This window comes from Epinephelus fuscoguttatus, linkage group LG10 (genome assembly GCF_011397635.1).
Source record: "Epinephelus fuscoguttatus linkage group LG10, E.fuscoguttatus.final_Chr_v1".
Lineage (NCBI taxonomy): Eukaryota > Metazoa > Chordata > Actinopteri > Perciformes > Serranidae > Epinephelus > Epinephelus fuscoguttatus.
In genome coordinates, this window is record NC_064761.1 from 34,549,365 (window position 1) to 34,577,105 (window position 27,741).

The 27,741-nt window shown below is 43.9% G+C and overlaps 1 protein-coding gene across 2 annotated transcripts; it reads right to left on the minus strand.

Moving 5' to 3' along the window:
* Positions 1-569: 569 nt before the first annotated feature.
* LOC125896427 (NLR family CARD domain-containing protein 3-like) lies at positions 570-27,439 on the minus strand. 2 transcript variants are annotated; one of them, XM_049588992.1, is made up of 9 exons: positions 27,407-27,439; positions 27,027-27,164; positions 26,207-26,311; positions 11,853-12,091; positions 9,421-11,212; positions 8,444-8,617; positions 5,566-5,739; positions 3,585-3,758; positions 570-1,773 (listed from the first exon to the last, which is right to left on the minus strand). In XM_049588992.1, the coding sequence occupies exons 2-9, from the start codon at positions 27,143-27,145 to the stop codon at positions 1,770-1,772; spliced, it is 2,781 nt and encodes a 926-aa protein (XP_049444949.1). In that variant the 5' UTR covers positions 27,146-27,164; positions 27,407-27,439; the 3' UTR covers positions 570-1,769. The 2 variants fall into 2 exon arrangements, with proteins under 2 accessions (XP_049444949.1, XP_049444950.1); XM_049588993.1 differs by lacking the exon at positions 26,207-26,311.
* Between the last annotated feature and the right edge of the window lie 302 nt (positions 27,440-27,741).

Sequence of the window (27,741 nt, forward strand, 5' to 3'; positions counted from 1 at the left end):
ACATGAGGTCTGCATTCGGTCTAGGAAGGATCAGAATGTCGTGAGTGTGTATTTCCTCATCTTTCTTAAATCCTAAAGAAAGGACATCGTCACACCCTGATTGGCCCAGAATCAATGCAACAAGCTGCTCTCAATTTTTTATTCAGGAGTCAGTCCCCACACCCTGCACAACAGGTGATCTGAATAACACTCCAATCAGCAACTGTGACAGCCAGCTGAAACAACTTGGGGGGAAAAATAAATGACAGCAAGCACCAAAGAATGAGGGACTGCTACATATTTACTTTAACAAGCAAAATTTGCCACACATCTGATCAACTTGCATAAAGGGCAAGATAGGTGTGCATTTCACCATTTGAAGGTGATTTAAAAAATTACATGGTTTCTTTTATCTTACTTGTGCAGGGTTTAGCCATCTAAAAAGTTGTGCAACCTTTTGTGAATTTGTCCCAGAATGCATATTTTAATCCTGTATGGAACATATCATGGTCCACATTGTTCAGAGCATGCAGTTTTACATACTTGTAAACCAAAATCCCCAAATCTGTTGGTGATTTTAAATAAATCGCAGAACTGCTGCAAGAAATAAAACCTTGTGCTTTCATGTACTAGGATATCAAATTTTTGAAACTGTCTACCTTAGAGACATCTCACTGGATCACCTTGAAAAGAAGATATCTGATGACCTGTCTGTCATTGTATCCATCAGGCAGTCGCTTATTGAGCAAAAAACACACGGCAAACATCAGGTCATGTCAAGCATCATTTTTATTTTGAGATACTCAAGGAAAACAGTGTAACTGTTATAATTCCCTCTCAACTGGAAAGCTGTAAGCATAGACTAACTTCCACAGAATGTTTTTTGTTGTTCATAAGAGTGTCAAAGTCATGGGTGGTGGTTGACAAAGTAACTCTAAGGTCGTGTTCAGTGTTTACTCTGTTCCTGTACTTAGTCGTCAGGTGGACCAGAGCTGAGTCGCCACTTTCACGAAGATAGGTTGTGCAGAATGTTGGGATATGTTCGACTGCATGGGAGTCTGGTGACCCTCTGACACTGTGCTTCCTTTAGAAAGAAGTTTTGAAGCAGAATGCAATAACCATTGCTTTGAGTTGACCTATAGGACACCTCATGAAGGAGGACTATTCACTGGATTAGAAAGAAATTAACTTTTCACATATTGATTATTTGCTGAGAATTTTATAATAAATCAATCATCCCACTTCTTCAATTATCCCACTGCTTTCTGGTACAAAATTTATAGCTCAAATAAAAAAAAAAGTCAACAGTTGTCTTTTCACATTTATTAAAGATATAGTTTTGAGGTGTTCAGACTCAAAAGATGATAATACCTTTGCAAGACCCCCCCTTCTGATCACATCATTCTGGTTTTGGTTGTCTGAGACTGCAGCACTGAGAATCATGTCCACTTGGGATTCTTCTGTCAGTCAGTGCTGGATGAAGCTCTCCACTCTACCTCTCAGTAACATGGCCCAGTCAGAGTCATCTCCACTCTACCTCTCAGTAACATGGCCCAGTCAGAGTCTCTCCACTCTACCTCCCAGTAACATGGCCCAGTCAGAGTCTCTCCACTCTACCTCCCAGTTACAGTACATGGCCCAGTCAGTCTCCCTGTCTTCCTCCCAGTAACATGGTCCAGTCAGAGTCTCTGATACAGCTGCTTCAACCTCTCTGGATCATCAGGATGCAGCTGATTCTCTCACCACATCCACCTCACCACCACATCACTCATACTGCCAGAGATCAGTTTCTAGCTGATGAGAGAAGAAGACAGACAACAGAAGTCATAAATTTAATTTACATGCACAGTTATGTCGTGCCATTTTATAGCATGACTAGGCCGTTTAATTAGACTACTGTCCTAGTCCCAGTACACAAGTAACAACTGAACAACAACATCTCAGCTGTGGTTCCTGGACCTCAGCAGAGGTTCTGTTGACTACATGGTTACTAAATGTAATGATGCTTCTTTGAAATCAGAGCCACTAATTTGCAGGCTCCACACAGACTGATCTTAGAGCTGTGACAGAGACGACAAGAACAAACACTTTAAAGAGGATCTGTTATGATTATGTTCAGGTTCATACTTGTAATTAAGGTTTCTAGCCTTTGTGCTCCACTGTCTCGCAGGTTAACTTATATTGCAGTGGTGCCTGGATGGTGTGTCATGGTTGTGCTGCTGCCGTGGTCCTGCCAGATGCCTCCTACTGCTGCTGTTATTATTAGTGATACTTCTACTGTTATTATACACATATAATTATTGTCACATATGTATACTATCAGATATTAATATATACCTACAAGATATTGTATCGCAATAGCCATAATTATTACTGTAATATTATTACTTTCATTAATGTTGTTGTAAGCTACTGTCATTACCGTCTGTCCTGCATCTCTCTCTGTCTCTGTCTCTGTCTCTCTTTCTGTCTCATTGTGTCATACGGATTACTGTTAATTTATCACGTTAATCTATTCTGTACGACATCTATTGCACATCTGTCTGTCCTGGAAGAGGGATCCCTCCTCAGTTGCTCTTCCTGAGGTGTGTACCATTTTTTTCCCTGTTAAAGGGGTTTTTATGGGGAGTTTTTCCTTATCCGCTGTGAGGGTCCTAAGGACAGAGGGATGTCGTATGCTGTAAAGCATCTGAGGCAAATTGTTATTTGTGATATTGGGCTTTATAAATAAAATTGATTGATCAATTGATTGATTAATTGATTGACTGATACTAGAACATGTTTATTTTCCTCAAACTGTCTGTGCTGGAACACCTGTATTCACCCTCTGTCTGAAACGCTCCATTTTAGTGCCTGTCTCTTTAAGCCTACTTCCTGAAAAGCTCTTGTTTGCTCTGATTGGTCATCTAGAGAAAAACTGAAACAGAGAATAGTGTCAAAAATCATCAATAAAAGCTTCTAATCACAACCCAATATGTTCCAAGAGGATTATGATCTGAATGCTGGGAGAAATTAACGTCAGTGACCAAGATTACATGTTTTCCTGAAGTATGTATGTAGCTACACGTAGCAGCGTATGTAATGTAAACGGTTGCTGCAGCAAGACTGAAGCAAATGACCATATAAAGAAAAATGTCACAAGCAGATGTTAGCTTATCTCAGTGGAAACAGTGAGGTTTTTACCCATAGTGATTACTTTTACATACATTAACCTCATTATTTAAAATTTTGGCCATGTTTGGTATGAACATCCAACATTGTAACATTATGTATGACACAAAATAAGGAAAAAACATAATGGGTTCCCTTCAAGCTTAGATTACATGGTGAGACAGTTTGATGAAGGAGGACAGCTGTCTCTATACGTGTTGTGATGCTGACAGCTTTAATCCAGCTTCCTGTAGACATGAACGCAACAACAGTCGTCTTCACATCAGCTCAAGCACATGATCACACCAAGTTTCTGGCTGATTTGATTGGCTGACTGTTTTCTCTGTCTTTCTGTCCAAAGTTTACAGGAAATACTGGATCTTTGCTTTGATTCTAACTGTGTTTAGTACAATACTGCTGAAACCATCATCAACTGATTCCAACCCTCTACTGACCTCAGAGTCTCCAGTCTATAGTGTGGATTCTCCAAAAGATCACCCAGCAGCTTCACACCTGAATCTTGTAGGTTGTTTCCTCTCAGCTCCAACTCCCTCAGATGGGAGGGGTTGGAATTAAGAGCTGAGGCCAGAGAAACACAGCTGATCTCTGACAACCTGCAGGAACTCAATCTGAATAAAGAATAAATGATGTAGATGAGTCATTCATAATCCAATCAGATGTGTTCAGATTTTTAAATATGTAGCTCAACATCACTATGTCCTAATCAATGAGTTTTTCCCTATTCATGTCAACACAGATTAATAACATGCTGATGATCTTAGTCAAGTTTGGAATTAGAGGATCAATACAAAATTGATATGCTGAAAATATGCTCTGTGTGTGTGTGTGTGTGTGTGTGTGTGTGTGTGTGTGTGTGTGTGTGTGTGTGTGTGTGTGTGTGTGTGTGTGTGTGTGCCTGCGTGCATAAACAGAAGTCTGTTGTGACTTCAGGATAAATTTTTACAATAAAAATGAAAATGCACAATTTTACAGATGTAAGTTGCCGTGTCTCATCTCATCAACCGAAACAACATAAATTTTCTAGTAAACAAAACATAGCAGTTACCGTTCTTTCTCCTCCCATCTCTAGTGAAATCTGATCTCCTTCAAGTTGCGGTGCGCGGCTCAAAGCTTGTCAGACACTGTTGTTAGTCCGTTTACAAACATATTACTATTATGTTAATCAAGTTGTCATATTGTTTATTACTAATACAGGTTGGATTTAGTGCTGTGATGCAATCAGCACAGGTTGCTGATTTAGGCGACTTTTTAATTTAGTCATAATGACAAATGCTGGTTCAGCCAGTTTGCATACAATAAAAGCAATTTAAGCTCGTACACTGAACCACAAAAGCAAAATCCAGCTCTTTCAGCATGTAAACTTTAAGTTTAACCTCTCTAACTACAGCAGGACGCTGACGTCCTCGCTCCGCCCCCTCCTCTGTTAAATGATATCTCCCAGGCACGTTACGTCATCAAACCATGTGATGTTTGGTATTGCCGGCTTCAGGAAGCTCTCGACTTTTCAAAAATGACATCATTTTTTTTAATTTATTATATATTTCGCACCAGAGCAGCCTAAACACACAAAGTCCTAAATCACTATGAGTGGTGACAAGTCATGCCATGCCCTTTTTCGACGGGAAAAGTTAAAGGATTACTCACGATCTTATGTGGAGCCGTCAGTGGGCATGTAGCTGTTTTATAGAAGGTAAGAGTCACACTCCTACCACTATTTTTGGCTGAGATATTCCATCTAGAAAGTGGGATCATAACTTTCACGTTTCATATGGCTTTATTTGGTGATATTTTATGGAGTTTCTGTGTCAAAAACAACATCAGCTATCATAATCACACATGATTTCAATAAGGTACAATGTTAGAAGCTGGCTGAGTGTTGTTTGATCACTGATAGTACTGTTTTGAAGCCGAGTGAGCGCTCTTGTCATTTGGAGCTCCGCCTGGATCTTTTCATGGAAAAAACACTGTAGAATGGTCATACTTTGAGCAATCTTCTTTAAATTTTAAACAAATGTTTATTGATAGTGTGCCGCCCCACAGTGTCATTTACCCGCTCATATGAAACCACAGACAGTTATTCATCCTCAAACACATTTTTTATTTTATTTTAGGCAAAATCTTCAATTTTTTTACTGACTTCAGAGGCCCATTACTCTGTCTCTGTATCACCTAGAGTGTTTCTGACACTTTCACAAGAAACAGGGAGTTTTCTTTCTGGTAAGACCTCATGCATGCATGTAGTCAGTGGACATTTTTGTCTGTTGTGACTGCAGATCAGTTTATACAAGAATAATTACACAGATAACAAATGGAAATATAAAATTTTCTGGGTGTAAGTTATCTATATGTAGATAGTTCAAATTGTTACTTAAATATGCAAGATTGATAACTGTAACACACAGTCAGTGAAATTACCTCAGACTCTCCAGTCTACAATGTGGATTCTCCAGAAAATCACACAGGAGCTTCACTCCTGAATCCTGTAGGTTGTTTTTACTCAGCTGCAGCTCTCTCAGATGGGAGGGGTTGGACATCAGAGCTGAGACCAGATAGTCACAGCTGATCTCTGACAAAGTGCACCAACTCAATCTGAATAAAGAAAAATTGGTAGATAAACATCATTAATAATCCATCAGATGTGTTCAGGTTTTGAATGTGTAGTTCAACATTACTATGTCCCAATCAATGAGCTTTTCCCTAAAATGAGTGGAGCGACTTTTTCACTGTGTTATTGTGGATTATCATCATGTCAGCCTTCTACAGACATCATCCAAATGTCACCACAGCATTCATACACCTGTTCATGTCAACACGGATTAATAATATGCTGCTGATCTCAATCAAGTCTGGATTTAGAGGATCAATATTTAATCGGACATATTGGACTAAAGAACTGTTCATTATTTAATTTCTTAAATGACCTTCTTCATATTGTTTTTATATATGTAATTAAAAGCAGAGCCACACATCTATTTAAGTCTGTCTTAAAACAATAGCCACATGCACATCAATAGTTATTGGTCAATTTAAACAAATATTAGTTCAGAGGATCTTCTTCGTATGATGTGACCATCCATCCATCCATTTTCATCTGCTTATCCGGGGCTGGGTCACGGAGGCAGCAGGCCAAGCAAAGCACCCCAGACATCCCTCACCCCAGTAACGCTTCCCAGCTTCTCCTGGGGGACCCTGAGGCATTCCCAGCCAGAGATATATAATCGCTCCAGCGATGTTCTGGGTCAGCCCCAGGGCCTCCTACTAGTGGGACGTGCCCGGAACACTTCTAACAGGAGGCACGCAAGAGGCATCTTCTCTATTTCTACTCCGAGCTCCATCTGGATGTCCGAGCTCCTCACCCCATCTCTAAGGCTGAGCCCAGCCACCCTACAGAGGAAACTTATTTTGGGCGCTTGTATCTGCAATCTTATTCTTACAGTCACTCCCCAGAGCTCACGACCATAGATGAGGGTTGGGACGTAGTCTCTTTTTCCGACTGCTTCACACTCAGCTGCAAACCACCCTAGTGCATGCTGGAGGTCACAGTGTGATGAAGCCAACAGAACCACATCATCTGCAAAAAGCAGAGATGCAATTCTGAGGTCCCAAAACTGGACCCCTGACTGTCCATGAATATCACAAACAGGATCAGTGACAAGGGACAACCCTGGCAGGGGCCAACGCCCACCGAAACTGTGTTTGACTTAACACCGAGTATGTGGACGCAGCTCTCACTTTAGTCATACAGGGACCAGATGGCTCAAAGCAGCAACTCTGGTACCTTGTTATCCCACAGTACCCCTCATAAGACTCTCTGAGGGATGCGGTTGTAAGCCTTCTCCAAGTCCGCAAAATACGTGTCGACTGGATGGGCAAACTCCCACAACCCCTCCAGCAGCCTCGGAAGGGTAAAGGGCTGGTACATTGTTCAACAGCCAGGACAGAATCGACATTGCTCCTCCTGGATCTTAAGCCCTCCTGGCCAACCGGTAGCTGTCTGCTGCTTCAAGTAACCCCTGGGCCAGCCAGACCTGAAAGCCCTCCACCTTCAGCCTGGCAGCCTCCCTCATCACGAGTAAATGGACCTGCATTTGTATAGCGCCTTTCTAGTCATCCGACCACTCAAAGCACTTTCTACACTATGAGTCACATTCACCCATTCACACACACATTCATACACAGGTGGCCAAGGCTACCATACAAGGTGCCACCTGCTGGATAAAAGCTGCTACTTTTTAACACACTCACACACCAACGGAAGCATCATTGGGAGCAATTTGGGGTTCGGTATCTAGAGCCACACATCTATTTAAGTTTGTCTTAAAACAACAGCCACATGCACATTACAAGAGTTATTGGTGGCAGTAATTATTCCTCCTGTCCACACTGAGTGTGAAGTGGTCCCTTCCTAACACAGCTACACTGTAAGAAATGACTTCATGAGTTAAGCTAGAACTATTATGAAGCTTTTGCTGTCTCAGTTTGTCAAATCAAGTGGGTGTCTACCAAAGTTACAGACTGTTAAGCAACAAATCCCCTCTTTGAGTTACTATTCCTCCACTGCAACTCAACAAGGAAACACTGTAAAACACAAAATACTGACTGTGTTACTCAGACTGCTGAAGCCTCAGATTAGTTTAATCTGAACTTTTACAGAGTAAGACAGTGGATTTTGACCTCCATTTTGTAACATTGGATTAAGGTTATAAAGGGATTGTTTCACAGACACCAACAAGAAAAGTGTACTTAGTAGAATGCAGATCTCCACCAGGTGGCTGCATCACAGCTGTGACTCTAGACAACAATGCACATGGTCAAGCTGCACTTACTGAGATTTTCCCTCCTGGGTCCTTAACAGTCAAGATGGCAGCAAAGATAACATCTTGTATCACTCCTAATTTTAGTGGATCTAAACATATTGGGTATGTAATTAATCTGCAGGTGTTCTAGTTTAAAGTTAGACTTATCTTTTCTATGAATGTCAGTTTTTGAGTCATGACAGTCAGTCAAGTGCAGTCAATAAAACAGTGAATCACCACCACCACGAGAGGTTCTTGAGCATACAGTCATAAATGTTTACACAAAATATGAGGCTGATTGGTTCAGTAGATTGTGAGATTAGCTGCAGACAGACAGACTGACTGATACACATACTCACAACCAAATGCATGTTACCAGTGGTCCAGCCATTTAGAAAGACAGACAATTTCTGGAGAAAAATGTAAAGCTTTGTGACCTCAGTCAAGGAGTTTAATTAAATATATACCAAAACAACTACGTAAACAAGTGAACTGACCTCAGAGTCTCCAGTCTACAGTTTGGACTCTCCAGTCCAGCACACAGCTGCTTCACTCCTGAATCCTGCAGGTAGTTGTCACTCAGGTGCAGCTCTCTCAGGTGGCAGGTGTTGGACTTCAGAGCTAAGGCCACGACTTCACAGTGACTCTCTGAGATTCCACAGCCAGAAAGTCTGTTATGATACATATTTAAAAATATGTTATTATAGAGGAAGACACTTTATACTGACTTCACGCATTTGATGACTCAATAGTTTGACATATCCTGAAGAAAATGACAAATTAAAGCTTATAAAAAGCATTTCAGGCACTTTTTTTCTTTCAGTCCCTTGTCTTAAAGAAGGGGATGTGGCATCCACTAACATCCTCCATGCTTCCTATAAAGTGGCTCCAAAACCATTATGGAAAAAATTATAGCAATAATCGGTGGAAGCAGTTCTTTGGGACTACAGAAATCTGTTTCGGAAAATGACACAGATCTTATTTTTTAGTCTTAGGTGTAGTGGTCAAGAAACTCAGGGGTTATTTGCATATCTGATTATATAAATCACCTTCAGAACCTACTGATGGTGTAATAACTGCATTCACTGATAACCATAAAATACTGCTACATGTTGGGCTGAAATGCCTCGGGATAAAACCTCAACCACAACCTCTAAAATTCTTCATTTGTTTGACCAAGTTCACTGTCGCCTCCATCATACAAAGGTGAAAAACAAATAATTATTAGAAATGAACAGAATAACTCGGTTTCATTAACTTGATAGCTATAAACACAACCAACTGAAAAATCTACAATTTTTACACACAGCATTTGAAACAGCTCAAGAACATTTGTGACAACAGACAGATAATTTTTGTAATAAACAAGTGGAACATATTTTAAGAATAATAAAAAAAAAAATTAGTGTGTATATTTGAAGAACTAAACTACTAATCTACAATGATTTATGATATTAATCACATCTGGACTCACAGAGCCTTTCTGCAGTTCCTCACAGCTGGAATCAGTCTCTGTCGTCCCTCCCACGATGTATTGTACTTCTGCAGGTCAAACTCATCCAGAACCTCCTCTGACATCTGCAGCATGTAGGCCAGAGCTGAGCAGTGGAAGTCAGAGAGTTCCTTCTCTGATCTGTTCTCTGACATAAGGAACTCTTGGATCTCCTGATGTACTGAGTGGTCGTTCATCTCCAGCAGACAGTGGAAGATGTTGATGCTTCTGTCAGGAGAGATTTTAGACATGGTCATCTTCTTCAGGTTGTTGATGGCTCCCTGAATGATTTTTGGACTGTTGTCTGAACGACCCAGCAGGCCTCTCAGTAGTCTCTGGTTGGACTCCAGAGACAGGCCATGAAGGAAGCGGACAAACAGATCCAAGTGACCATTTTTACTTTGGAGGGATTTCTTCATGGCTCTCTCCAGTAAAACATCCAGGGATCTGTAATTATCCCCACCTCTCCCCAGGAAGTCCTCCAGTACCTCTGTCTTCCTCTTGGTGAAACAGTGGAACATGTAAACTGCAGCCAGGAACTCTTGAATGCTCAGATGAACAAAGCAGTAGACTGTTTTCTGGAAGATCACACACTCTCTTTTGAAGATTTGTGTACAAACTCCTGAGAACACCGAGGCCTCTGTGACATCAAGATCACAGTGCTCCAGGTCTTCTTGGTAGAACATGATGTTTCCTTTCTCCAGATGATCAAACGCCAGCCTCCCCAGCTTCAGAAGAACTTCCCTGTCAGCCTCCGTCAACTCCTGTGGACTTGTCTCACGTCCCTCATCATACTTCTGCTTCTTCCTCATAGTCTGAACCAGCAGGAAGTGTGAGTACAGGTCAGTCAGGGTCTTGGGCAGCTCTCCTCTCTGCTCTGTAGTCAACATGTGATCCAGAACTGTAGCAGTGATCCGGCAGAAGACTGGGATTAGACACATGATGTGGAGGCTCCTGGATGTCTTGATGTGGGAGATCATTCTGCTGGACAGCTCTTCATCACTGACTCTCCTCCTGAAGTACTCGTCCTTCTGGGCGTCAGTGAAGCCTCGTACTTCTGTTATCCTGTCAACACATGCAGGAGGGATCTGATTGGCTGCTGCAGGTCGGGAAGTTATCCAGATGAGAGCCGAGGGGAGCAGATTCCCCTTGATGAGGTTTGTCAGCAGCACACTGACTGATGACTTCTGTGTGACATCAGTCACAACCTCATTGTTGTGGAAATCCAGAGCCAGTCTGCTTTCATCCAGGCCATCAAAGATGAACAGAACTTTACAGACAGCGAGCTCCTCTGCTGTGACCTTCTGTAATGTTGGATGGAATACATGGAGAAGAGTGAGAAGACTATACTGCTCATTTTTGATCAAGTTCAGCTCCCTGAACGAAAGCAGAATCACCAGACTGACATCTTGGTTTTCCAAACCCTCGGCCCAGTCCAGAGTGAACTTCTGCACTGAGAAGGTTTTTCCAATGCCAGCGATGCCATTCGTCAGAACGACTCTGATGTTTATCTGTTGGTCAGGTAAATCTTTAAAGATTTCGTGATACTTGATTGGAGTGTCATGGAGGATCTTCTTGGAAGCTCTCTCAAGCTGCATCACCTCATGTTGGGTATTAACCTCTTCACTCTGTCCTTCTGTGATGTAGAGCTCAGTGTAGATCCTGTTGAGGAGGGTTTCACTTCCTGTTTCATCACTTCCTTCAGTCACATGTTCACATCTCCTCCTCAGACTGATTTTATGTTCATCTAAAACCTCCTGCAGACCACTACCTGCTGAAAGAGAAGGAACACTGTGAGACTAAAAGAAAAGAGAAGTAGACTCTATTTCCTAAGGAGGTTGAGGTCATTCAACATCTGCCAACCCCTACTGCATAGTGTTTACCACTCAGTGGTGGCCAGTACTCTGTTCTTTGCTGTGACGTGCTGGGGAGAGGGGACACGTACGGCAGACAGGAACAGAATGGATAAAATCATAAAGAAGGCCAGCTCTGTGGTTAGCTCTAAACTGGACACTGTCCAGCAGGTGGCGGAAGACAGGGTGCTGTCCAAGACGAGGGCAATCTTGAAAAATTCCTCCCATCCACTTCATGCACTGGGGGTGATCAAAGGGAGCACCTCCAGTGACAGACTGATTATTCCTAGGTGCAAGTCAGAGCGCAGCAGGAGGTCTTTTCATCCTGCTGCAATGAAACTTTTTAATGAGCACTTATGATACATAAGTTACAGTGTGCATTTTCTGTTTTTTATCTTTATTTATTTATTTATTTATTTATGCATGTAGGTGTGTTCAATTATGGCTGCTGTAACAAAGTAATTTCCTGTGAAGGATTAAATAAAATACTCAAAAGTACCCCTTGTATAAAATTCTAGTTCCACCACTGCATGACATCAGAGGACAGATGTACAGTCGTACTTTGTACAGTGATGGTCTGACTGGCTGTCTGCCATCCAGCTCTTGTTCTGGATCTTTTCCCACTCTGAGGACAGGAGGAGTCTCCTGATGAAGCAGACTGGTCCCAGTACGAGGTGATGCACTGTCTGCAGAACCAGTGTCCACAGCTGGTAGAGACTGGATCCTTCAGGACGTCCTGACACAAAGCACAGCAGGACAGCTGCTCCTCCACAGAAACATGACTCCTCTTCTTCTTCACTCTGTGGAGATGAATACATTCTTTAGACCCTGAGACACTGAAAACCTCCTGAGTAATGTTCTGCTCCTCTGTGAGACAACTTTCAAAAGGCTCAAAGCTTCCTCATTTCTTTCAACATTTCCCTGCAGTCAAACTGTTCTTGATGAGAAGCAATCGCTCCTCAGGCGGTTTTAGTTTTAATTAGTCTTTAGTTTTAGATTAATCACTTGTCTCAGCAAATTCATTCTCTCATCATTCATCCTTTAACTGCTGAACTGCTTTAAAATCCATGAGTGTCATAAGATGGGCATCAAAGTCTGTCCATCCCCTTAGGTTAAGCGTGTCATCCTGGGGGCGTCGGTGGCTTAGTGGTAGACCAGGCGCCCCATGTACAAGGCTGTTGCCACAGCGGCCCGGGTTCGAATCCAGCCTGTGGCCCTTTGCTGCATGTCATCCCTTCTCTCTCTCTTGATGGACTGGGGGCTCATCCTACTCTCCAATGTGCTATGTGTGAGCTCAGTCCTGCATGTTCTTTAATGAAGCAATAGGAGAAGATATTCGGTCTCAGTTAATGTAGTTTATTAAGCAGTAAAGGAATAAAATTACAGAGCTCTGGGTCTCAACTTCAAGTCCCTGACGAACAACAAAGGTGTGTCAGTTCACGAAGTCTGACCTCCTGTCCTTTCCCTGACCCAGTATATTTGAGCGTAACAGAGTGTCATTGTGCACGCAAGGCGTTGTCCTCTTCTCATTGGCAGTTCCACTTCCTCCTTCACCACACCACGCCCCTGCCTCGTGTTAATCTGACTCCTTCCCGCTGACAGTGGGGGCGTGGTTCCTGTTTTGAAAGACAAGAGAACAACACAACTCCCTACACGTGCTGTACCTTACTATCTGTACATCACTTTCTATTATTTTTACCATATATGAAACTAATTATCTAAGCATTGCGGTATGTGCTCCTCAGATTTCATGTCTCTTCCTCTCCTGTACTTCTCCGCTTCTGCAAAGCAAACACATTCAGATCAGCTGAAATCATCTTAGTATTCTCATTGTTCACACATCTAAAACTTATATAGTGAAACACAACTGATAGTAAAATGCATAAAATCATTCTATTCCCAACAGTCCCCCTTTTGGCCTCATAGGACTGAGGCCACTTTTCTTTTTTTCAGTCCCAACGTATCCAGGTCCCCCTTTTTAGGTCTTGTGATTACTGCACTTTTTGTTTCTTTTGAAACAAAAGTTATAACTCCCTTTTGGTCTCATACATGAGACCACTCACTACTGTCTTCTCCTGAGGCTGAGTCGAATCTGAATCAGTAGGCGGCTCTCCTAACAGGGTGGCCGTCTCCATTTGAGTCATCTGATATGGTGGGGGCTGTGGATGTTTCTCTCCACAGCTGTCACTATGATTCTTTCACAGAGGACCGGATACATGGGATACAACAACAACCACATAATGCTAACACATGAGCATTCCCACCAGAGACAAGAATACCGATACCACTAAATCTTTCCACTTACCGAACCACTTCTCGAAGATACCACAGGGTTTATCAATGCCTGAGTGTTCATGCATTTCCTCAGAGAGCGTGCAGCCTTCTAGCGCCTTAGTTACTGACCCGTCTGGAGCTGTGTTGTTTGGGATGAAGGTGCAGCAGAGGCCCTGGAACATAGAGCAGACACCCCTTTCTCCGCCAAAAGCATGTCTAACGCAATTCGGTTCTGTACTGTCATCAGGGAGGTAGCTGCCAGTTGTTCAGAGAGTCCTCCAACCGCGTCCCTAGTGCTGTTGGCCAGTCTAAGAACATTGTAATGCACATAATTAATTCTGTCCACATTTTTGTTAGGGGTGATGGGAAACAGTGCAGCTAATATGGGTATGTTTTCAAAACCAGCAGCCACTTGGTCAGCCAATTTGTACTGGTCTGGGACCCAGGAACACCTATGGCATCCATATACGTGGTTGTTCCTGGCTCATATCAAATGCATTTCTTTTCTGTCTACCTGAGTTGGTCTGGGTATCCCTCATCCCCAACAAGATCAGGGGTACAGCCAGTCGGACCAGTGCACGTACCAACCCAGGAGGATGGCAGGGACAAGTGGAGGGTTTATCTCCACAGTACCAGAACAGGTCCCCTCTAGCCTGAACCATGCTGCTGGCGTTCTGCCACGTACTCACATTCAATGTTCTCTGGCACCAGTCAGCTTGCATCTGTCCCATATCAGTTACTACCCGGTGGAGAGGTTCCTATGGAAACAAGTGTAATTGGCGATTCTGGGACTAAACGTTGGTGGGATGGTGTGATTCTTTATGTGTGGAAACAGAGAACTCAGAGTGGTACAATTAGCAGGATCAGGATACATGGTCATATTTATCATGCAGTTGAAACCAATAGGGTCTGTGTCAGGATACAAAGGGGCTGGTGTGGTGAACAGCGTAGGTCTGGCGGATGAACATCGACACAATTGGACATGTTCATGGATTCTGCTGTCGCCGTCACCCAGTCTAACCATAGGTTTTTGTCTCCGTAGCCTGTGGCCAATCTGACTACGTCACTGCGGGTCAATTTAGAGTAGTCAATGTTTATCACGCCTGTGTTCTGTTGAGGTTCAGGCGCCTTGGTTCCATTACTTGGGGATACGGTGGTATTAGTAGGGGGAGGATTCAATAAGGTTAGTTTAATTAGTCCCATGGTATCGGTGCCACTGTGGTCTACTCCCAACACCAAATACATTGTGGTGTTGGTGCGATCTCCACATTTGGTGCGGTGCCTAATTGAGTTTGACCATGGGTTTGTTGTGAGATTATACACACTTAGCAATATCAGTTCTGCTTATGGGAGCCTGGAAGAGGCTGAAGCTGCTGCCTCTGTATCTTTATCTTTTTCCCAATGTCCTGTCCTCCTACCCTATATGGTGGTGGGTCCCAAAGCCCAGAATACGTCATCACATCTCTCCATCTTCCACACCACGGATTGTGTGTGGGCCCTCCCCATGAGAATCCGCATAAGTACACGTCATACCCCCTCCAATTTGGATCCTTTCCTTTACAGTTTATTACGGAGCACAAGTCAAACTGGAACCCTGTACTTTGCCCTATGATGTATGTCAATTTCTCCACCATACTTAGCTATGCAGGAGTCTGACGTTCCACTCCTGGGGTGTCTCTCCTGGTTCGGTTTAGTGGTGGTTCTACGGCTTTGTCTCTGAGGAAGACTCATAATACAACAGAGGTAAAACAATAACACAGGTTAACACAACAACTCCCAACACAAACCACTTATGGTGGCGTGGTTCTAATCCTAATAATTCTACTAATAATTTCATTTTTTTTTTTTTTTGCAAAAGGTAAATATAAACGTGTAAAATATAAGAGTAAATATGGAGTGTAAATGTTCTGCAAGCGAGTCTTTCTTGTATCCTGGCTTTATATTACTCAAACGTACTCTGGGCAAAGTGTTGCTCCAGAGGAGCTTCAAACCTTCACATTGATCACAGGATATCTCTTCCGCACTTATGCTAAGCTAAATGAATAAATGTCGGTGTGAGTAAGCTGTGCGTGTGTTTTTTTTTTTAAGCTTTAGTGTCTCTTATGTCCTCCAGTGTTCGGGCAGGTGTCTCTGCCACTGCACACTGACTCCAGTGATACCATGTGTCACCTTTTCCCTGTAGTTTGGCGTGCGTGGGGCGTCCGTTCCACGACTTTGTAGGGACCAGTCCACCTAGGCTCTGACCACTTTCGTTTGATCACCTTGAGTAGGACCCACTCTGATGTTGGGGGGTCTTTCCCTTCTGCTCCCTCCCGAGCTGTGGTCACCTGTTTGGAGAAAGCTGACACCAATGCTGTTAGTTGGTCATAATATGGTTTGTATTGCATAGGGCTTTCTATTTCTTCTGTAGTTTGGATCCCAGCTCCCGGTCCGGGAACTGGTGTCCTATTTTTAGTTCATATGGCGTGAACCCTGTCAATGCGTTCACCGAGCTCCTGATTGACATTAGAGCTAGGGTAGAGCATCTACCCAGCTCATTTTAGTCTGAGCACAGATTTTGCCTATTTTTCCCTTAATAGACTGGTTCATCCTTTCCACCTTGCCCTGTGACTGAGGATGATAGACTGTGCCAAATGTGTGTTTTAGCCAATGCCTTCTCTACCTGCTGTAGGTCTTTGTTTTTAAAGTGAGTTCCGTTATCAGATCTGATTCGTTTGGGGAACCCGTGCCTGGGGATATATTGATTTATCAGAAATTTGATTACTGTTTTTGCATCCTCTGATTTGGCAGGTATGGCTTCTGGCCAGCCGGTGTATGCATCCACCGCCACCAGAAGATACCTGTGCCCTCCCACTCTCTCTATCATATCTGTGTAGTCAATAATGACCTCTTGACCTGGGAGTTTGGGAGAGAAATTTCCCTTGGTGTGGTTTCACTGTGGGTCTGACATTATATTCTGTACATATTTTACATTCTCTGATGTGATTCTCAATCATGGCTGGCAGAAAAGGGTGCCACCAATGAGTGAGACCTCGCACCATTTGCACCTTTCCACAATGAGCCACCCCGTGAGCCTCCTGGAGGACTGATCTCATCAGCCCTGGGGGTAACACTGGTCTTCCGTCCGGAGACCTCCACACACCCTCTGTTCTCACTGCTCTCTCTCTTTCCAGATTGTAAGCTCCTGTGAGAAGCTTTCTGCTGCTCTGCTATTAACATATTTACATTACACGGTGGCAGGAGATCATGTACTGTTTCTCTGTTTGTAGCATGATATACTGTGGACTATATCCTGCCTTTCTCTTGGCTGCCATGTCTGCAGCCTCATTTCCCCTAGCGATAGCTGTCCCTGTTTTATCATGGCCCTTACACTTAATGACTGCTACCTGTGCTGGCTTCATCAGAGCCTCCTGTAGCCTCTTCATATCTTTTCGTGTTTAATGGGGTTTTGCTGCCGTTAGAAAACCCGATCTGATCCACTGTGTCATCTCCACATGGATTGCTCCTACAACATATGCAGAGTCTGTGTAGATGTTCACTCTCTTCCCTTCTGACCATTCTAATGCTGCAATCATTGCCTGGAGCTCAGCCAACTGTGAGGACTCTTTCCCTGTCACCCTTTCCGTGAGGACTTCCTCAAACCCTGTTTCTGTCTGTCTCACCACTGCATATGCTGCTTTCAGTCCCTCAGTTGGATGCCTGAAACAGCATCCGTCTGTGAACAGTGTTTCCTCTGCGTTAGTCAGGGGCTTCGCCTGCAAATCTTCTCTCACCCTGGTGTCTTTCTGCACCTTTTCCTCACATCTGTGTGGCTCGCCCTCTCCCATGTTATCTGCCATGTTTACACCTTCATGTGTGACTGTTATGTGTGGTGCATTTAAGATCTTTTCCAGCCTCGTCTGTCTGAGTGATGTCATAGTAAATGCCGCTGAGTTTACATATGCCACTATGCTGTGCGTTGTTAGTACAGTCAGTGCGTGTCCCATCACTATGTGTGCTATTTTCTGCAAAATTTTTGCCACTCCTGCTGCATGTCGAGTGCACGGTGGGTGTCTATCCTCGGTTGGGTCTAAGGATATGCTTACATACATCAGCACCTGTCTGCCTCCCCTTTTTCTGGAAAAGCACACCAGAGGTGTGTGTCTTTTCGAAACATCAAGAAAAACGGTAGCTTGTAGTCGGGGATGGCTAGATCCGTAGCAGCAGAGAGTGCCTGTTTGAGGGAGATAAATGAGGTTTCAGCGTCAGTGGTCCATACCAGGAGCAGTAAGATTGCGCATGCCCTGTGCGTTAACCATGGCACGCAAAGGATGGGTTAGTTCGCCATAAGAGGCCACATAGTGCTTGCTGTACCCGGTGAGGCCCAAAATGACAACATGTCTTTCACGGTGTGTGGTTTTGGGTGATGCAGAATCGATTCTCTGTGTGACGGGGACACGGCCGTGCCCTTAGCCGACACTATGCGACCCAGGAACGAGACCTGCTGCCTACAGCATTGTAGCTTGGTTTTAGAGACTTTGAACCCTGTGGTGTAGGCGTAGTAAGACAGAGCGTGTGGCCTCCAGGCAGGTGGAGGATCGGGTGCGGCCAAGAGGATATCATCAACGTACTGGATTACCACAACCCCTTCTGGTAGTGACAATTCGGCCAGCTGCTGTTTGAGAACCTGATTGAAAAGACCAGGTGACAGGATAAAACCCTGTGGGACGCGGGTGTAACGTAGCTGTCTACCACGATGAGTGAATGAGAAAATGTCGCGAAGGCGGCGCGAGAGGTAGGCAGAAAAGGCGTTCGCAAGGTCTATACAAGAAAACCACTTATGTTCTGGCGACAAGCTAGACATGGCGGTGTATGGGTTTGGCACTGGTACTGTGGGTGTGGAGATTACTGCATTAATGCGTCTGAGATCATGCGCCATGCGATATTTGCCTGTATTCTGTTTCTCTACAGGAAGAATGGGTGTGTTCCAGCTGGAGTTTGAGGCCTCCAACACTCCAGCCTGTAACAGACCCTCGATAGTATCTGCAATACCAGCCTCAGCCGCTGGCTTGTGGCGATATTGATTCTGCCAAATCGGTGTCCAATCATTTAACTCAAATGTAATGGGGGTGACCTGTGCACAGTAGCCCACATCGGTGGGCCCAGAAGACCAGAGAGAGTCAGGAAGTGTGTGTAACATGTGTTCTGCGTCTGGATGGTCAGTCTTTTCCTACCATGAAACCTCTCTATCTGTCGGTGTTCCAGGATCGCCTTGTCTGTAGCTCCCTGCCTGATGCGATATGCTTTCTCAGAGGGTGAGAAATCCACCTGAGGAATTTGAGTGCGGATCCAATCAGTGAGTTGCATTAGCCTCTTACACATAGGGCCCAAGTCTTTGGCCTGATGTTTTGCATGGATTGCCAGAGATATGTGAGGAGGCTTCTTCCTCCCCTTATACCACTGTTGCTGTTCTGAAGCGAGGTCAACAGCTGCAGCCACTCCTCATTACCCACCAGTATACAGGACGACTGTATATCCCACCTGTGACCTTCAATTTCGTTATAAAATGCCTGCTGATACATCTCATCCCCTTTTCTATCATAATAAAGTGTTACATGGAAGGGATCAGGAGGAGGTGTGTAAGGATTTAATGACTGAACCCAAGGGCGCCATGACTGATAGAGAGCGCAAATCCCAGGAGTTGCTGTGGTGTTTGGCTCGAGGAGGCCCCAGTAGATATCTGCCCACTGTCCTTCAGCTGTGGGGGATGTGTCTGCAGATAACAACATTTGTGAAGATGAATGTACAGTTGACAATGAGCAGTTCACAGTGTATCCATTTGGGAACGTCACTATCAGTCCGTCCGGGCTGCACAGGATGGAGGCTCCACACTTTAATAACACATCTCTGCCCAAAGGTTAACAGGACATGCCATTGAGGAAACAAATGTGTGTGGAAATGTCTGATCTGCTTGGAGTATGGTAGTGGTGAGTGGTTTTGTGAGTGGCAGATTTTCTGATTGACCCGAGAACCCAGTTAATTCAACCGCTGATGATGACATGTGAGTAGCAGACACAGGGAGGTTTAATGTGGAATACCGTGCCCCCGTGTCCAACAGAAAGGCAGTTCTTGATTCAGTACTTTCAGTCGCAAGTAGGGGTCTGCCAGCCCTCCCGCGTAGGGGTTCTTGGGCCCGTCAATATCCTTTGGTATTTTCCCAGGTCATCAGAGGATATTGACCCTGCGGAGCGACAGTGGCATTGGGTGCTTGATGCACATAATCTTGATAACCTCCCCTGTGCGGTCCCTGATACCCGCCCCTGGGGTTCTGTTTCCGCCACCCCTGGGAGGTCCGAGCTGCCTGCCTCGCATCCTGTCCTCCAACCACTCGGGGTCAGCATTACATGAGTGGGTCTGGTGTGGACAGCGTTCCCGCCAATGCAATGGGTCTCCACAAAGGAAGCACCCCCCATCACCCTGTCCCCGTCTGGGGCCGCCACGTCGTCCCCTGCCTCTGAATCTTCCTGTACCACCTCGGAGCCGCTCCAATTGGGAGGGCGAGGGTCTACCCCTCAGGGGTTGGAAAAGATCGGGGTAACTGTGGGTGATGGCTGAGGCTGCTGAATCATTTGATTGTTTGATTTTTGTCTTTTTCACATCGTTCGTTTTCGTGCATCCTCCAATTGAAGTTTGAGCAGCTGAACCTGTGCTGAGTCTGTGCTTTCCTTCTCTTCCGCCTGTTTAGCTCTGTGGTTTTTCATGTGGTGTGTGAGGTGTTTCTCCCACTGTTCAGTGGAACAGCCAGGAAGGTCAGGATTGTTCTCTAATGATTCTTTTACCTTCGTAGGCAGTCCCTCTAACACGGCCTTTCTGAACAGGGTGGTTTGTAGGTCACAAGACCCTGGGTGTACTCCAGCCACATCTACCCATGTGTTCTTACATCTGCTAAGGAATGTTGCGACGTTTCGTCAGGTTCGATGTGAAACGTGAGCGTGTGCATGGCGCCAGATGGAATGGGAAACTGTTGTCGCATGGCCCGACCGATAGCAGTGGCATGTTGGGCGAATGGCTCTTTATCCGCTAAATTAACTGTTTTTGCCAACGTCTCAAGTGCAGTTAAATCCCAGCTGGAGAGCTGTTGTCCCAATAGCGCTCCAGTCCCCTAATGCTACTTTGTGACCCATGGTCTGTTTACAGAAACGCTCCATCCAGGGCCTCCTCCCTCTAATGGCGGGGCATCTTATCCAGGATGCAGTGCATATCTGTAAAGGAGAAGGGTTGGTATACCTCTCCTCCTCCTGGGGTCTTTTCCAGGAGTGGCATGGCAAATGTTTTTGGCTTGTTCTTATTTTGTCGGAGATTATAAGGAGAATGTGGACAACCTGAACGTGAGCCCGCAGCACTGTGTGGCCTTTTGATTGACTTTATTATTCCTGTTAGTCTTACAGCCTTCGTACCTTGGTCACTCTCAGAGTCTGACCCTGACCATCCTTGACTTTCCTCATCCTCCATTTCCTCTATCTCAGAACACTCCTCTGGTTCTTCTTTCCTTTCCTTATTTCTCCTTTCTCTGTTGCTTCTATCTGACCTCTCTCTTTGTGCCCTCAACTGAAACACTGCCTCTGCTAGTGGCCTCGGCTCCTCCTCCGTTGCTTCCACGTTAGAGGTGCTGGAGGAAAGAGGGCCCTGTTTCATGCTTCTCTTACTGTCTCTGCTCTCTATGCTGCACACATCATCCTGCATGTCCCTACTCCTGTCTATAGATCTCAGAGTCTCCTGATACACATTCTGCGCTCCGCCATACAATATTCATCATGTCCTGTTTCATTGCCTCCACCTGTACTATTCCCTGTCTTATTTCCTTCATCACTTCCTCTTTGGCCTTCACATACTCTCCTTCCCCTATCACATCTGTATTAAGCACACCGTCTTTAATCATCAACATTGGCATTTGCATATTCTTTCCTGAATATGGTGGGGGAATTGGAGGTGTGTGTGTTTGGGGTATCTCAGGATACAACCTATTAGAGGTGGGCTCTGGTGGGGGTGAGGCTGGATCCTTTGCAGGAGCAGACAGAGGTTGCTTATCTTTGTTTTGTTTTTTGTGACTTTTGTCTGTGTTTTTCCAATAGGCCATGGCTGTAACTGCCATCTGATGGAGCAGAGCTCGTTTGCGCTCCTTCATTTCTTTTGATGTTTCCATGTTCTCTTTATAAATTTAGGTTCGTTCTCCTTTTTAGCGTGTTCTTCCAAATCATCTCTCGCCTTTAACTCTGCAGCCAGCAATTTCTTTGTAACATTTACTGCCTCCTCATCCCGAGGAAGCTCATTTTGGGCCTGTAATGCCTTCCATAAATCATCAAACTCCTTTCCTACAGCCTGTCTCTGCTTATCTATTACTCCTGACAATAACTGTTTCCTAATCTCCCGTACTGTGTTTTTACTAGGATGGGAGGACATCCACCCTGCTCACGACAGTCCCTGTCAAATTCACCGTCCATGATGTCTCTCTGTCCCTCCTCTGTCCTTACTTATTTTACTCAGAGGGTACTACTTGTCACGATGTTAAAAAAAAAATAAAAAAAAGTTCACACAATTACAACAATACAAGCAATACGCAGCGCCACGTGACCGCTCTGCAGCGCAGTCTCGCGGACTTATTTTCCCCTTTCTATCGCTGTGATTTCGCTGCTTAAGTTCCACCAATTGCAGGCCGACACATCCAAGCTTCTACACCACTCTCCTAGGAGGGTGCGGGATGCCTATGGCTCGCGACAATTGGCTTCTATCTTAAGGCAAAATTACACAGCTTCCTCTTTTTCTTCCCCACAGAACGCGACCACCGCTCAGGCACGAAAAGAGTTGGAATTCGAGTCACCTCTAATAGACTCTACACAACTCTTCCGCCCCGTAAAGATAGCTGGTTGTCGGTAAGCCACCCACAAAACAATATCCCCTAAAAGACTTATTTATTTACACTCCCAATATCAGGGTGGTTCTGCGGACCACTGAATAGATGTCTCAACATGAGCGATAGTATTCAGTGTTAGGGATCACATGGAAAACGCTCCCCTGCCCGCAGAACTCTGTAACCTCTTTTTTGTGTTGTAGCAATCTACACAAAGGTCTTTCAACCTCAGACAACCCGTGTCTTCAGACTATATTCTCAGCTGTCCAAGGGGCAACCTTATGGGTTCTCCCCCCGAGCTTATCCACCTCAGGACACTTGTCTTTTTCTTTTTTAGAGATTAGATGGAAAACCTAATCTCAGGGTTTTTCACCCGACTATGTTTCGTATTTAGGAGTCAAATTTATGATTTGCTCCAGGGCCTTTCACCCGACTATGTTTCATGTTTAGGAGTCAAATTTATGATTTGCTCCAGGGCCTTTCACCCTGCCCCGGGGCTTTCACTTTTGTGTTTTGTTCTAACTTTATTCCTTTACATTTCAGACTAGGAGACTTTAGTACAATGACAACACAAGTTTTAGTGTTTCCAATTGCAGAACTTTGATAAAACAGGCGTCTGCTTACCTTCTTTTTAGGCCGCGGCAGGTGTTGTCACAATACTGCTGTCCTCCGCTGTTGAATGTCTTTTATCCCGTCACTTCTCCGGCTTCAAATCACGTCGGGGTCACCAATTGATGGACTGGGGGCTCATCCTACTCTCCAATGTGCTATGTGTGAGCTCAGTCCTGCATGTTCTTTAATGAAGCAATAGGAGAAGATATTCGGTCTCAGTTAATGTAGTTTATTAAGCAGTAAAGGAATAAAATTACAGAGCTCTGGGTCTCAACTTCAAGTCCCTGACGAACAACAAAGGTGTGTCAGTTCACGAAGTCTGACCTCCTGTCCTTTCCCTGACCCAGTATATTTGAGCGTAACAGAGTGTCATTGTGCACGCAAGGCGTTGTCCTCTTCTCATTGGCAGTTCCACTTCCTCCTTCACCACACCACGCCCCTGCCTCGTGTTAATCTGACTCCTTCCCGCTGACAGTGGGGGCGTGGTTCCTGTTTTGAAAGACAAGAGAACAACACAACTCCCTACACGTGCTGTACCTTACTATCTGTACATCACTTTCTATTATTTTTACCATATATGAAACTAATTATCTAAGCATTGCGGTATGTGCTCCTCAGATTTCATGTCTCTTCCTCTCCTGTACTTCTCCGCTTCTGCAAAGCAAACACATTCAGATCAGCTGAAATCATCTTAGTATTCTCATTGTTCACACATCTAAAACTTATATAGTGAAACACAACTGATAGTAAAATGCATAAAATCATTCTATTCCCAACACTCTCTCCCCTTCACACTTAACTGTCCTGTCCAATAAAGGCAAAATGCCCTAAAAATATCTTTAAAAAAAAAGAGTGTCATCCTGGACAGTACATTGTCCTTTGAGGCACACATCAATAATGCTTCGAGGTCTGCATGCTTTCGTCTCCACCTGTCGCAGACACCTCACAACACTGCTTTCCCCCTTAACGCTTTGGTTGCATCCCATATTTATTATTGCAACTCCGTCCTCTTTGGTCTCCCTCTCAAGTGTCTTCATGAACATAAACTAGCCACTTGTGTCATTACTAGAACCCCCTCCATAGATCACATCACTCCTGCAGCTTCACTGGCTTCCTGTTAAATATTATATGGATTTCAAGATTGTGCTTCTCACATTTAAGGCCCTTCATAACCTAGCCCCTCTGTATCTTTCTGAACTCCTTTATATCTACACACACTCCCATACTCTTAAATCTACCTCTGCTCCTTCCCACTTGACTACCATGGGTTCGAGAGCCTTCAGCCATTCTGCCCCCCAGCTTTAAAACTCTCTGCCACAAGACATTTGGAATATTGACTCCCTTTCACATTTCCCCATTTGAAAACACACCTGTACTGTCTGTATATAACCAGTATGTTTCTCATTTTCTGATTTGTCACAGCAGTCAGTTTGCTACTGTGTTCTGTCTGTTTAAGGCCAAATAGTATTGACGTTTGTTTTGGGGTTTTGTGGTAGATGTCCAATAGTTGATGTCGTTTTCTTTTTCTTAAGATATAATTTGGTTGAGCTGGATTGTGTGAGGTTTGTCCTGAGGCCTTGTGCTGTTGGAGGAGGTGAGCCTCAGGACCAGCTAGCTGAGAGGACTCCTCGCACTCCTCTGGGGTCACTTGTTTTAAGGTGTTTGTAGAATTTCATTGCTCTTTTTTGAATCCTAATTACAAGGGGGAATTGAGTTCAGCTCGGCATCCATTATTAGGGGTGTTCCTGTGGACTCTGAGTATACTGTTGCAAATCTCAGTGTGTGGGACTTCATCTGGGTGTTTGTCCAATTTTTCAAAGTCTTGATCTGCAAGAGGACCCCACACTTCACTACCATACAGTAATGCGGGTTCGATTATAGATGTGAATATTTCGAGCCAGATTCTAACAGGTAGACTTTTTCTATAGCATAAAAAGCTCTCATTTCCTTGTCTCTGAGGTCATTAACAGCCAGACTGTAATTTCCTTTTAGGGTTATTCTTAGTCCCAAATATGTGTAGCTGTGTCTGTGTTTTATGTCAGTCGAGCCCAGTAGGAACCTGATTGGGTTTCCCTGACACCTGGGTCACTTCTGGAAGACAATAATTCTAGTTTTTTTCAGATTAACCATCAGGGCCCAGGTCTGACTGAAGATTTGCAGCTGATCCAGTTGCTGTTGTAATGCTTTCTTAGATGGAGCTGATGGTATTAGATCATCTGCAATGAATTGGCGTTTAATTCCTGTGTTAGAAAGGCTGAGACAAGGAATGTCTGACTATTCTGGTGATGTTGCTAATTACACAATAAATGTTAAACGGGGTGGGGCTGAGACTGCAGCCCTGTTTCACCTCTCTGTCCCGCACTGTTTCTGTTATAGTCTCTCTACCTTCTTGTGTGTCCAATGAAACAGTGCTGCAGATTATACACCTGCTATTTTCAAATGTTAAATTTCAGACTCAGTTTCCTGCTGCAGTGAGAGGTCAGCAGGCTGTTTGTACACATCTACATATTCTCTTCACAAATTTTGAGCCACTGAACAGGAAACTGATCAAATACATTGAATTTGAACACTGTACACTTCTTCAGGTCAGTTTACAGTAGAAACAGTCTCTTACTTTGTGTCTGAGGGTCCAGGTTCATTACTGAAGCTTATAGGTCTGTCCAAAGACCGGTCACTCTTCAAAGACAGACAATTTGACACTGGAGACTCTGCTCTCTGTCTATGGAAACAACAAATGTTTTACACATATCTTTAGACCTTGTAAAGAGCAGATGTAACATTAACATGACACATGATCAAGATTTGATAATAACAACAAATAGTTGTGTTTATTTCTCCATCTGCATCTTTGTACCTTGAGCATGTGTTTGGATCTAGAAGCACTAAGGTGTGTCAGATTCAGCAGCTACAGCTGTTATTACAATGTGTCACATGCACATTTAATCAACATTTAGGTAAATATAAGTATCAGGTCAGACTCTGTATAAGTAGATACACACATTTAAAGGACTCTGATCCCCAGTGAGTGACTACAACAATACCTCATGTTATTATAAAAACACAGTGTTGTAGTGTAGATTATCAGATAATATTAAAAACGGAATCATATTCAGGTCAGTTTACAGTAGAAACAGTCTCTTACTTTGTGTCTGAGGGTCCAGGCTCATTACTGAAGGTTACAGGTCTGTCCAAAGACCGGTCACTCTTCAAAGACAGACAGCTGGACACTGGAGACTCAGCTCTCTGTCTGTGGAAACAACACATGTTTTACATATATCATTAGACCTTGTAACATTAACATGACACATGATCAAGATTTGATAATAACAACAAATAGTTGTGTTTATTTCGCCATCTGTATCTCTGAACATTTTACCTACAGCTGGAAACATGTGTATTGTAGGAGTGAAGAGTTTGTAATGGCAGTATAGCCCAACTTTGTACCTTGAGCATGTGTTTGGATAGTAGCACTAAGGTGTGTCAGATTCTGCAGCTACAGCTGTTATCAAATCACTGTACTCTACTGAGTTTCTTTACACTACTCTACTCTACTCTTAACTATAATGTCCTATGCTTCTTTATTCTATTGACTTACTTTACTGTACTCTGCATGTTCTGCATGTGCAGCTTGAAGGAATTTCACTCTGCTATCTTTTACTGTATAATGGCAATGAAGCTGAACCAGTGTTTGAATCTAGAAGCACTAAGGTGTGTCAGATTCTGCAGCTACAGCTGTTATTACAATGTCAGATACACATTTTTGTCAATATTTAGGTAAATATAAGTATCAGGTCAGACTCTGTATCAGTAGATACACAAATGTAAAGGACTCTGATCCCCAGTGAGTGACTACAACAACACCTCATGTCATTATAAAAACACAGTGTTGTAGTGTAGATTATTAGATAATATCAAAAACTGAATCATCTTCAGGTCAGTTTACAGTAGAAACAGTCTCTTACTTTGTGTCTGAGGGTCCAGGCTCATTACTGAAGAATGGAGGATCAGACTTACTCTTCAAAGACAGACAGCTGGACACAGGCGACTCTGATCTGTCCCCCTCTTCCTCCAAATCACTCATCTTCTCAAATCTGAGATGACTGGACACACACACACACACACACACACACACACACACACACACACACACACACACACACAATAATGAAGTCAGTACATTACCCATACAGTCAGTAACTTGTTATTGACAGGACACTGATTACATACTGGGTGGGTATTTTCCTGACACTATAACAGACTAAACAATTAATCAGAATAAAAATCAGCAGATGAATCAATAATGAGAGTAATCATTATTTGCAGGTCTAGTATTAACACTCACCCTGATTCAGACGACCTCTATTCCTCTGACTGCTCCATCGAGTTTAAAATGGAATCTGGGACAAACAGGTTTATCTTCAATGTTCTACCTGTTTGTAACTCCTCCTCCCTTTTTTAGAAAGGAATCTGGGTGAAGTTGCAATCACAGTGACTTGAGACTAAACTTGGGATCGAGATTTGGGACCCCCCAATATTATTATTACTATTATTATTATTTTGGCACATTAACATAAGAAATAAAAAGCAACAGCAGTCAGTCAGGGTGCTGCTTCTCTTTTCTGTGTCACTGCCTGTTTGCAGGAGGGCAGGGCTGCACTCTACACACACACACACACA

What these genes read in the sequence shown, in the direction of transcription:
- LOC125896427 (XM_049588992.1), bottom strand. Translation starts at nt 27,145, where the DNA reads ATGAGTGATTTGGAGGAAGAGGGGGACAGATCAGAGTCGCCTGTGTCC. An exon ending in CCTGGACCCTCAGACACAAA is followed by an intron (nt 26,312 to 27,026) that starts GTAAGAGACTGT and finishes TTGTTTCCACAG; the next exon opens with ACAGAGAGCTGAGTCTCCAG. An exon ending in TGTAGACTGGAGACTCTGAG is followed by an intron (nt 5,740 to 8,443) that starts GTCAGTTCACTT and finishes TTCTTTATTCAG; the next exon opens with ATTGAGTTGGTGCACTTTGT.